The 11,944-nt window shown below is 59.1% G+C and overlaps 4 protein-coding genes across 4 annotated transcripts; all 4 read left to right on the forward strand.

Moving 5' to 3' along the window:
• Positions 1 to 328: 328 nt before the first annotated feature.
• On the forward strand, positions 329 to 1,611 carry GGTG_13936 (hypothetical protein; the record flags this gene model as incomplete). The annotated part of the gene is made up of 3 exons (XM_009231861.1): positions 329 to 444; positions 538 to 704; positions 1,178 to 1,611. The coding sequence occupies 3 exons, from the start codon at positions 329 to 331 to the stop codon at positions 1,609 to 1,611; spliced, it is 717 nt and encodes a 238-aa protein (XP_009230125.1).
• Positions 1,612 to 1,892: 281 nt separating this feature from the next.
• On the forward strand, positions 1,893 to 2,518 carry GGTG_13937 (hypothetical protein; the record flags this gene model as incomplete). Its single annotated transcript, XM_009231862.1, has 2 exons — positions 1,893 to 2,012; positions 2,093 to 2,518. 2 exons carry the CDS (start codon positions 1,893 to 1,895, stop codon positions 2,516 to 2,518), a joined length of 546 nt encoding a protein of 181 aa, XP_009230126.1.
• A 2,156-nt stretch (positions 2,519 to 4,674) lies between these two features.
• On the forward strand, positions 4,675 to 7,411 carry GGTG_13938 (hypothetical protein; the record flags this gene model as incomplete). Its single annotated transcript, XM_009231863.1, has 2 exons — positions 4,675 to 6,002; positions 6,074 to 7,411. The coding sequence occupies exons 1-2, from the start codon at positions 4,686 to 4,688 to the stop codon at positions 7,409 to 7,411; spliced, it is 2,655 nt and encodes an 884-aa protein (XP_009230127.1). The 5' UTR covers positions 4,675 to 4,685.
• A 1,763-nt stretch (positions 7,412 to 9,174) lies between these two features.
• Positions 9,175 to 9,366, forward strand: GGTG_13939 (hypothetical protein; the record flags this gene model as incomplete). The annotated part of the gene is made up of 1 exon (XM_009231864.1): positions 9,175 to 9,366. The coding sequence occupies one exon, from the start codon at positions 9,175 to 9,177 to the stop codon at positions 9,364 to 9,366; it is 192 nt and encodes a 63-aa protein (XP_009230128.1).
• Positions 9,367 to 11,944: the final 2,578 nt, after the last annotated feature.

An 11,944-nucleotide genomic window follows, 5' to 3' on the forward strand; every position in this document is an offset into this window, starting at 1 on the left:
CGAACCCCTGTCTTCCGGGCCTGCTGGGCGTGCCGAAGCGAACGCCTTTTATTGTTTTGCACACCGTTGCGACGTGATTGTTGCCTTTGGCTCCCCTTCTCGTCTCTCGGCATCTCTGAGCTGAAGGTGTCGTTGCGTTGGCTGGGTGGGTGGGATTTCGAGTTGCGGACGAGGTGGGACAGCGAGCTTGAGGTATGTCCCGGAGCATATTCTCCTAGCATTGATGGGCAGCCTTTCTCCGGGTGGGTTAATCCTGACGTGCCCAATGTCGGTCTGCGGGATGTTGACGTGATACGAAGAAGACGGCGGTGTATACCTTCATCCCATCATGGACCGTCTCTTGACATTGGGATCCAGACCGGGTGTTTTCACTTATTCTCCCTCGCGTTTCGTAGCACGCGGTAGCACAAATCCGGAAATAGGTGGGAAATCTTTGCCGTTTTGGTCCGCCTGTTTCAATAGGCCTTCTTTTGCTCGCCCGTGTCGACCTTTTTTGTCTGCTGTCTTGTATCACGGTGACTCCTTGTCCACTTGCAGGAGATGCCCAGCAAAGTCACCGGGTTATTGTCAGTGTTTCATACCCGCCACTTTGGGAATTGGGCTCGCCTGGGCAAAAGAGAAAAAAAAAAATAGGTTGGGAGCGAGGAGGGGGTGTCGTCCTGTCAAGTTTGTGGCGGTCCTTTCAAGCAGGAAAAAAAAAGGAGGTGTGTCGAAACAAGCGACCGACATCGCTGCATCTGCGGCTTGAGGGGTTCTGGGCCCTGGTCGTCCCTTTTTGGGAGGGCTGTCAAATGTGGCTATCAACGAGGATGCTGCATTGCGCATCTGCGAGCCGTTTCCCGGCAGGCAAAGAAAGCAGAGACGAAAGAAGAAAAGAAAGGCAGGGGTGTGTGTTTAGCAAAGAAGAGGATTCGGTGGGGTTGCTGGAAGGCGGGCGGCTCCTTGGCTCGCCGTCTTTGATTGATGGAGATGATGCTTGTCCTGTCGCCGCAAACATTCTCCCTTGTGTCATATTCGACTACTGACCTGTGTCAATATCGATTTTTCTTCTTCTTTTATTTTCACCTTGTTTCCTGACTTCTTGTCGCAGTAGCAGGGGGGCACGGATGACGCCGAGCAAAGGCCCCATCCCGTTCCCATGGATGATGGGAATGCAGCAACCTCTTGTCGGCCCAAGCGTCGGGACGGATTGGGGCGGGCCCGGCGGCGAGCAGCAACGTAACGTTCTATGCGAGAAGGGTAGATTACAATGGCATTGTCCCCAGCGGCCTTTGTTCCGTATCCGCCCATGGCAGCAATCGTGGTGGCACGGCGGCCAGGAGCGAGACGAGGAGGAGGGAGTGGAAGACGGGCAGCAGCATCATGGACGCTTCTTGCAACAGAAACACCCGCCTTCCGCCTTCCGCCTTTGGTGCACCTGCTCTCTGCCCTCCTCCTCCCTTCCATTCTTCCCAAAGTTCTGGTCCGCCGCAGCCTGTCGGCGTAAAAGCACACAAAGGTGGCACAGGTCCCCGTCATGGGCATGTATATATCTCTTGCGGCGAAACAAATCCATTGGCTGGAACCGCCATCTTTAAGCGAGGAAGGAGGGACCTTTCCCCTCCTGGGTGAGAGCACAAAAAGCCGGCCTGTTTTTGTGCGCCGTCGTGCCGACGCCGCCGCGGCTGTCTGCAGTCGGCACAAAAACGCTTTCCCATAAGTGTCCCACGACACGGATGGGGCAGGCTCGCTAAATGTACGGGCGCCCGCGCATGGAGGTAGGGCAGGGCAGCGCGGTGGGGGGGAGGCTGGCTGTTCTGGGAAGCCCAAGATAACTGCATCAGACCTCCTGTGCCCCCGATTCGGTTTACTGTTCATCCCATTACTGGGTCATCCTCCTTCCCGTCGACACAATGGGTCCCTTCCTCCCAAGGCACCTCAATAGGCCGGCGCCGCCGCTGCTGTTGCTGCTGCTGCCAAAAGCTGCACTGGAACTCATGGCGATCCGTCGTGGTAACCAGGCTGGCGTATTGGTAACGAGCCATGGGAAGCTGTCAGTCCTCTGCACGACCTGGGATCGCTGTCCACCGCTTCGCCCCTCCCGCCCGTGTAGCATTACCTCATGGCCCGGTGCCCACCCCCTGCCTGCCCTGCGTTACTTGTGGCCTGCCTGCTTCATGTGCCTGCTTCTGCGCCTGCGCCTGCTTCTGCTTCTGCTTCTGCCTCGCCGCTCTTTGACAGCAGCAGCCGGCTCCCCGGCCCACCTGCCAGCCTGCCGGTCGACCGCATCTCTCCCTTGCTCTCGGCCATCGACATGATGTCCATCCTGCTGCAAACCACGCATGCACGCACACGGCCGGCCGGCCCACCTGCCCACCCAGATGCAGATGCGGCCTGCGGCCGTTATCTGGGGAGGGGAGGGGCGAGGCCAAAGACTGCTAGCTTCCGTTTCCCATGCCCTAAGTTTTTCTTCAGTCTTTCCCTCTCTCTCTCTCTCCTCCCCCTTGAGCCTGGATCTTGGGCGGCCGAACTACATTAGTCCCTTGGGGACGTGGGGGGAGAAAGGTGGGAGGGCACATGCGGTGAATGCAGTTTGGTCCCCAACATCTCACCCCGTCTTTATTGCCCCCTTCCCACCTTCCGGACCGAACCATCCGCTTCCCCCGTCGCCCCTTTCCTCCTTTGTCCAAGGCTCGCCCGTCGCCCACAGATTTTAATTCCCTTTTTTTCTTTTTTTTTTTCGACCTGCATCTGGCCTCCCACCCCCTGCGCGGGCGGGATACTAGTTGCCGGCGGTATCGGCTGCGGGTCCTGAGAAGGGAAAAAAATGACCCTATTTTGGCCGTTTGCTTGTGAGTTGTGACAGCTTTGCTGTTTTGCCAATGGTGCCTCGGGGGAGGGAAAAAAGCCCAGGACTTTGTCTCCTTTCTCTTCCCTCCCCTGAGCCGCCACGCTCAACCGTCACCGAAGCAAGCTAGCATGGGCTTGGTGTTTCCCTGCCCCTCCCCTCTGGCCTTGAGGCTTTTGCAAACGCGAGGGCATACATGCAGCACCGTATTGACACACACATACACACATGTCACGCACAAGCACAAGCACACACATACACACACACACACACACGCACACACACACGCACACCTACCTACACGCATACGCGCACACCCAAACTCACCTTCCAATGACACAGAGAGTCGGCACACGCCCCTCCCTGGGCGTGCGTTGACCTGTCATATGCGCGTCTTGACTCAATGGGCAGCAACATACAAGCTCGATAGCATCGCCAGGGGAACACCTTATCCTTTCTTTCCCGCGAGGGAAAATGGCGGAGCCGCGGGTGTGTCTGGTAGAGCGGGACTGTGCGCTCCCGCGTACCTGGGTACATGTCCTCCTATCCCCGCCCACTGGCGTCGGGTGGGGACGGGGAGCGTCTCTCTCTTTTTTTTTTGCGAAATATGATATAGCTGCATGTAGTTTGATCGGTATCTCCCGGGGGCCCCGTCATGGGTTGGCGGGTATGGTCCAGGAAACGCAAGGAAAGCTCCGACTAAATCGGCTGGGTCGGTCTCCTTTCCAACCCCTTGCCTCAAGACTCAGTCTAGCCTGAGAAATAAGTAGTGGGCAAAAGTCCCCGAGAACCCAACTGTCTCGTTTCCCGGTTTCTGGGACCGGATATCTTGGTGCTTAATAGCTCTGATAAACCTCCACCCGCCCTACCTGCCTGCCTGCACTTGTCCTTCGCTCGTCAGGCTTCTCTTCTACCTTGTAGCCAGCCACCCAGCCTTATCCACGCTGAGCTTTGTCGAGCTGTTCACCGGCCCGTGGCCAACGCCCCAACAGATGCCGCCACGCACAGCCGCCTCTGCGTGCTGTCAACCTATCGGAATAGCATATACCCAGCATTGATCCACCCTTTGTTGGCTCTCCTGGTCGGACCGTCACGCTCTGTTTTGGGCTTTGCTTTAGAGTGGCGCACAGGTGCTCGTTCGGCCTATTACACCACAGTGTCCCGCCTTGTGCTGTGCGCCTGTGAGGCAGACGTCACCTCCTCTGGGGCTTGGCTTTTTTTTTTTTTTGACAGCTGTGAGGGCCCCCCCCACCCATGCCAGCCCGACTCCTACCCTCCATCGATCCTTCCTCATTGGTCCCCTCGGTGCCAGCACCATGGGCTGTGGAAAGGCGTCACGGGAAAAGTAGGGCCTTGGCGTTCACCAAAGATCCCAATTACCACGCCGTCACCGCGAGCCCCCGGCTTGATACAGAGCATACAAGCACGTTTTGCGCATGCCAGAGTACTTGTGTTGACCAGAACAGAGCCTCTAACGAGGAGTTCCAAAAATAGGCCTCCCATAAACGCCTGTAGCGAGCAGAACCATCCATCAGAACCATCCATCAGCCGCGAGGTGGGCGCCACAAAGAAGAGACCAGCCATGATAGGCCATCCCGCCAGCCTGCCAGTCCCAACAGAAAGCCGCCAGCCGTCATCTGATCTTCCCTGCACGACGCTGCCATCTACCGCAGCTACACGTCTCGACCCAGCTCCCGCCGCGTCGCACCAGCTAGCGAGCTTCTGGTACAAGCCCGGTCAAGAAAGCGACCCCCACAAGCAAGCTGGAGACTTTTGCTCGACGGCCCCGTCCTTTTTTTCGACGCTAGCGGCAAACACAGAGTCCTCCACCCTCTTCTCGGCTGACGGGCATCAGAAAATGCAACGAGACGAGAATACCAACAGCAACAGCAACAACAGCGGCCCGCCCGCGCCAACACCAAGCCACCACAGCGGCGACTCCTCCCAGCACCCGTCGCCAGACACCATAGTCGAGGCCATGACGCCATATGCCGCCATGGTGTGCGGCGAGCCCTCGCCACAAGTCTCCAGCGAGCCCGAGATCATCCCCCTGAACACCCCGCTGATGACCCGGATGGAGGACGTGGCATGCTGGCACCAAGTCCCCGGCAGCACCGCCCCCGCCCAGGAGGAGTACGACTACGACGTGATGCTGAACCACCACAAGTTCGGCCTCTACCCCTCCCCGCCTCCGGTGCCCAGCGCCCTCACGCTGGCAGAACAGCAGACGGGCGAGGCCAGCGGTGTTGCCGGCAACGGGTTCACAAGCGCCGACGTTTATGCCAGGGCCGACGACTACTCGACGGCTTTCAACAATGTCGACTTCTCCTGGCCGACGATTTCACCGTACCCAGAGGTGCCCCATGAATATAACATGAGCTGGCAAACCCAGCCCCAGGACGTCTTTGCCAGCCCCCAGGCGCAAACATCGGGGGTGCCAGCATTGACCAAGCACCACCACAGCGCGCCCTACCAGCACCAGCGGTTTGACACCTTCGCCTTGGGCTCGGGCCCCGTCCACTCGGAGCAAGCGACGTCTGCGGCCCCGGCCTCATCCTACTCGCCGCTGCAGTACACCACCGCCGCCGCCGCCGTCGATACTCCGGTTCTGTTCGCCCACAGCCCGACGCCCGATCTCGGGTACTCGGGGTCGCCCACGCCCAGCTTCAGCCAGAGCAGCTGCGTGACGCCGCGGGCCAGCTTCCAGCACGCCGCCGCCGGCATGGGCAGCAGCCAGGCTTTGCCCGTGAGGAGCAACGGCAACCGCTTTGCCGGCGGCAGCGGCCTCGTTGCCGGCGACGGCTTCGCCGGCCAGCAGCAGCAGCAGCAGCAGCATGGGTGGCAACAAGGGAGCGGCGGCACACTGGCTGGCGCGGATGATGAGGCCTTCCTCAATCAGTACGCCGGGAGCGATGACCACGGGCTTGCGGACGCGCCCTCCTCCACTCAAGGGCAGAGCCCGAGCCGGCTGTCCAGCGACCAGGGGGGGTCGGCAAAGAAGGACATTCCCTATTCCAAGCTCATCTTCCAGTGCTTCCGGGACAACGGGTTCAAGCCCATGGAGCTGCAGGAGATCTACGATTGGTTCGACAAGAACACCAACAAGCGCCAGGAAGACCCGCGCGGGAGAGGCGGGTGGATGAATAGTATTCGCCACAACCTCAGCATGAACCGGGTACGTCGGCTCCGAGCTGGAAAACGGAAAAGGAAACAAGTGACTAACGTGTTTGTTAATGGAAAAAACAGGCCTTTACAAAAGATGACCCCCGCGAAAGTGGTCCGCCACAAGGCGTTTCTGGAGGCGGTACGTCAGGCGGTAGGAGGAGGAAGAAGGGGGCGTCGCCACGCGAGAAGCACGCCACCTGGTATGTGACGCCCGAGGCCATCAAGGCCGGGGGCGTGCTGCCGACGACGCGCGACAGGAACAAGGGACGGGCCAAGGGCGGCGCTAGCAGGCTCTGCAGGCAGCCGCAGCAATATCACCAGCCGCCATCATACTCGTTGTCATCGTCGTCATCACACAACAACCAGTTCGGCATACCCTCAGCAGCTGCCGGTCCATCCCAGCCCATGGCCTTGCAGCTACGTGGCCAGGACAACCACAACCACCACCACCACCACCACCACCGCGCCTACCACCACCACCTCCCCACCTCGTCCCCACGCCCGCCGCCCCCACCGCCCGGCAGGCCAGCTGTCGGCTACCGCGGGCCCGGGCCCGCCGCCGCGCTGGCGACGACGCCCCTGGCCCACCAGGACCTGCACTCCTACCAGCCGGGCTTCGACTCCCACCACCACCACGGCTTGCCGAGCGAGGACGTGATGCACCTGTGCGGCCCCCAGCTGCAGCTGCCGCAGCAGCCCCTCCACGACTACCAGCCGCGCGATTACCACACGCAGCAGCAGCAGCAGCAGCACTACTACGGCTACCTGGAACACGAGCGTCGGCAACAGCAGCAACAGCAGCGTGACAGGCTGGCCATGCAGCAGGCGCCACTGCAGGCGGCCGGCGGTGGCGGCCATCAGATTGGTGCCCGCTACCACGGCGACTACCAGCAGGATGCTGCCGTGCCACCACCACCTCCACCACCACCGCTACCCGCCTCCGCCTCGAGCTGCTACGGGGTGGTGCCGCTGATGGCGCCGGCGAGTCTACCCGTCAACCCGGTCTCTGGCACCACCGGGTCCGCTTCTGCAGGCACTCTAGCCCCTCGCGCCGCCGCCGCCGCCGCCGCCGCTGCTGCGTTTGAGAACGCCCACGTCGCATCCAACGCGTTTGCTCCCATCAACAACCAGCAGCAGCAGCAGCAGCAGCAGCCGCAAGCCCACCCAACAACAACTCCCATCAAGGCGGAGACGTCGCCACCAGCCGTGGCAGACGACGAGGACGCAGATGCCGATGCCGATGCCGACGTCGACGTCGACGTGGCGTTGCTGCACCAGCGGCATGCGGGCGGAGCAGCAGCTGACGACCTTGCGCCTCGGCCTGCAAGGCCCGGCTCCCCGCTGGCAAGGGGCGGCGGCGGCGGCGAGGGCCGCTGGTCGCGTGGGAGGCGGCGAAGCCATCCTGGGTGGTCGGGGTGACGGGGGCCCCAAGCAAGGCAAGGCTCTCTCTCTCTCTCTTTCTCTCTCTTTGCATGGGCACACGCATGTATCACATGAGCGGTGTGGGGGCTTTGGATGGGAAAATGGGATTGGTCTGGGAGGTTGGGCGGTGATCACTGGTGGCTGTCATCGATTTCCGAGGTTGGTTCTTATCTTGTTCTCCTCTTTCCTCTCTTGTCTACCGTGTAATACCTTTTTCTTCCTTTGCTTTGTACCACCCATACCCCTCCAGAAGACTCTCTATTGTACACCAAGTTTTCTTGCCCGCAAACGCTCGGGATCATGCCAGCACGCAAGGTCTAGAGAGACAGGGAACTTGAGCAGCTACTTTACCTCCACTAATACCAAAATATCAATAAATAAAAAGAAACTCTACCTTGCCGTGCAAGCCAAAAAGAAAAAATGGGCTCGGCCCGACACGGTGGGGACCGAACCGCTGTGCAACGCTGGGAATAGAAGGGGGCAAGACTAGATGGCGCGTTGGCTGTCATGGAAACCCCACCCAAGACTTGCTTCTTTTTCTGACAGGGCGCATCCGCTGTGGAGCACTGAAGTCTGCGCTAGGCCGCGGGGGGTTAGCTCCGCGGGGCAGGGGCCGAGGTGCTTGCCTCGTTGGAGAGGGCTAGCGAAATGAATGTTAAGTGAGCCTGGAGGAAAACAAGACGAAGGGATTCTGGCCAAAGACGAGACTAAGCATCACAGAAACACAAACACACCCCACACACACACACCCTCCTCCTCCCTCCCTCCATCGTTTCTTCACTCCACAATGTGCCGCTGCACCCCTCCCTCCACCTCGCCCGCTATCTCTCCAGGGCGTGCGCCGCGAATGGGAAACAAGAGGGCGTTTTTCCTGTTGGGTGGGCAGCACCCCTGCGCTCACACGGCTCGCAAGACTTGGACTTTTTTCGACGAAGGAGGTCGGCATTCCCTTGCCCTTAAGATTTGCATTTAAGCCGCCTGAGGGCTCGGAACGACGCGGAGGTCCGGGCCACTCTTCGATTTTATCGGGTACCTATGTGTGTATGCCTTTGAATTTGTTCTTTTCTTGATACCATGACGGACAAGGACTGTTATTGGACTGACATGGAGCTTCCCGCCTCCTTTGACCTGCCAGTAGTCGTTGGATGGCGTTTGTTGGACAGCCCTAGTGGACGCCACGCAATGAATGCCCTACTCATGTTTTTGCTTGGCACCCATGTCTCGATGGCGTTGCCTCTTCTTTTCCTGTCGCCTTACATGGTCCACTTGGCTCACATTCACCCAGCGCCGCGGACGCGGGCGTTGATTGCGCGCTGACATGCAGGAAGCAAAGCAAATTGGAATTTTATGCTACTTGGCTCAGCTGACAGCCGACGTTTTCCCACCCCACCAAGCGCGTGCCGTGCTGGCCTGCAGGTAACCGTTGGATTTCGCTCTGGGCACAGCCCTTCCCCCTCCCAACGAGACAAGCGGCTCTTCACCGTTTGCCCGTTTGGGGGCGGGGGGGTGGGGAGCGTGGGAAGCGTGGGAAGCGTGGGGTCGTCCACGTTGGACACAAACGCCATTATTTGTCACGTGTAAGCGAGAAAGCAAAAAAACAAAAACAAAAACAAAAAAAAAAAAAAACCTAGGGGGGTGGTTTTCTGAGATGACAAGCGGCAAGGTCGATCCTCGGTTTCCCTCCTGCATGACCCCCTGCAGCTGCAGATGCTCCCATCCCATCCCTGCCCCATTGTCCCCATTGAGAGCAAAGAGGGCACATGGACGAAGTGGCTACCCAAGGCAGCTCCCTCGCTCGCCTCGCCACGGCATACCCCAATCAAATCCGTCTGGACTCGCACGTCGAGGAGGCTGCGGCCAAGGCTCGCCTACGCGCTCCTCGGAGTCCTGCTGCCCTCTCCCTCCTGCCCACCCCCCCGCCAGCAACGGTCACGTCCGGAGACAACGGTTGACGGTCAAGATAAGGCAGCGACAAGGACCGACCTGCCCTGTGGAGAGCCGGCCGCTCAGCCGGACCATGGTCCATGGTCGGCCGGTTCGGATTGGGCCGCTGGTGACACCTCGGGCCACCCCGGCAGCTGCTCGTGTGGAGCTCGTCCTGGTGCAGCTTTTGCCCTTTGGCGCCTGTTGCCGAGCACGCAGCTCCCACTTACTGCCCAAGGTGTCTACCCGTCTACCCAAGGCTTGCCCCCCTCCATCCAAGGAGTGTTCGTCCAGCGTTGCAGTAATGGCGAGCTGCCCTGCAATGCAACCTATACGACGCAAGCGTATTGCTGCCAGCCGACACACACACCCACACCCCAATCCCAGCACGCACCGAACGACCATCTTTTACTTCTTCGGATAAGCCGGCATCATCACCTTTTGACGTGGCGGATTGTGCCATATCTGGAAGGCTGATCTCGTTTATGCGGCCATGCCAGGGTGACGCTGTCGGCCAGCAAATCAACGATGTTGTTCAGTTCAGGTATTAGAGTGGGATCCGTTTGGAGAGCGCATGGAGCAGGATTTGGCTAAATTCGACGCCATCTGGAGGACTTGTTTCCACCATGCTCAGAGGCCCGATTTCCGGGCCATTGGAAGAGATTGGGGATCGGTCGTTTCTCAGTATCGGATCGCTGCTCGAGACCATCTGTGCTCCACTCCCCAGCAAACCCGGCATCCAACCCCTAGTCTTTCTTGTCTTGGCCAGCAGCAGCCAGGGCCTCCAGACAGCAAGCATCCAGTCTAGCCTTTTCCAGCTCACGACCAAAAAGATCTATGTAGACCTGTCACCTTGCCGCCCACCCATCCACCACACTTGTCAAGATCCCCAGCTTTCAGCTGAATGCCTTGGGGAATGGCCGGTGGGTGCAGAAGATCCAATTTGGCTCTGCATGAACACGGGCCAGCAGCTGAATCCCTTCGAGCGCCGTTGAACCCAGGTCGCCCGGATAGGAAGGTTGATCGGCAAAGGCACCCCTGTTTGTTATTGTAACTCGGAGGTTCGGATTTGCAGGAGCGCGGTGCGAGTATTGCAACGTACCGCTTTGTAATAATGACTTGTGCTGGTACTTTTTATCACGGGCTAGATAAGGCGCAGATGGAAGTACCGAAAAAAAATGAACTTTTTATTGGCTCACGCACGCGAGATCAGCGGCCGGGGGTCGAACGGCACTCGAAGGGATATGAACAAGAGTTGGCACACACCCACGCACCCATCACCACCCCAAACCCCCACTTTGGCTTTGATTTTTTTCTTTGCCGGTTGTGCCTCTTTTGGGCAAGCCGGCTTCCTTCCAAAAGGTGCTACCGGGTTCTTCATGCCGGGTGGCACCTGTGTGTGTGTGTGTGTGCTTTGAAAACGACGATATCCTTGCCTAGCAGCCACTAGTCTTCTAGCCCTGCTTTTGACACCTACTCGATGCTACGCCAGAGTCACCACCGCCACATAGCCGGACACCCTTCGGCCGCCTCCGGCAACGGGGAGGAGGTTATGCATGTGTCAGCCGCACCTGTGACCGGCTTAACCCTGACGTTTCCGAATACCCCTTTTTGGCTTTTTTTTTTCTTTCTGTTCCGAGTAGAAACGAGTGTCCGCTCTTTGGCAGCCTTGATCCAGTCTAGTGCCAGCATTGCTGTGCTGGTGTGTAGCCCAAGTGCTCAAAGGATTTCCCGGCACATGAATGTTCAAAGGCCGGCATACCTCACCAAGACCTCGTTTGTCACCGGACCACGCTCGAGGTTCGTACCCTCGACAATCTCACCCTCAACTACCTATCTGGACACGTCTCGCTCTTTGCCGAGAAAATTCCGGTCATGGTGACAAAATGGCGACGCCTCGCTTCTTGGCATCTAGCCGAGCCCAAGGAAGCCCCGCTCTTTGCTTGTGTGTGCCGGCAGGGGGAAACAGTGTTTTTTTTTCTAGTCAACATCCGCCTCGTGGTGTCTTGTCTGTGCTGTTTGCTCCCACCCCGGGTCGAGACGGAATCTTGAGGGCACCCCTGGATCCCCGAGTCGGCGATCTGGACGCCCGGGGAACTCCCTGTTTTCAAAGTCGAGGACATGTCAGCTTTGAAAAGTTCCTTGCAGAGTCGACGGACACGAGAAAACAAGAAAGTCCAGATGATAAATGATAGGCCATTAGCTGGGCTTCCGAGGCTTTGTTGATAAAGGACAGGTCAGGGGACACGTATCCAAAGAGGCATCACTCGGCGCAATCTCGATTCCGGTGTTTGTTTGCACCATGCTGGCATCCAATGTCAAATCCTGTAGCCACCCCCTGGCCACCCTCTTCCCGTTGCCTGCTGGGGAACTCCCTAGTTTCCCGCTGCGGGAGACACGCACGACACGTCACGACTCGAAGATAACCCGGAATGCCTCCCTCTCCCTGCCTGCCTGAGGCCCCTCCTTCCCTCCCGAAAGAGGCTAGACTGGGGTCAGCGAGATGCTCGGTGGTGTACAGCCAAGCCCCTGATTGGGTCGGCTAGCGGGTATCCACCTGCTGCTGAGAGAGAGAGAGAGAGAGAGAGAGGAGGGAGGGGGAGGGGG

Source organism: Gaeumannomyces tritici, assembly GCF_000145635.1.
Source record: "Gaeumannomyces tritici R3-111a-1 unplaced genomic scaffold supercont2.83, whole genome shotgun sequence".
Classification (NCBI taxonomy): Eukaryota; Fungi; Ascomycota; class Sordariomycetes; order Magnaporthales; family Magnaporthaceae; genus Gaeumannomyces; species Gaeumannomyces tritici.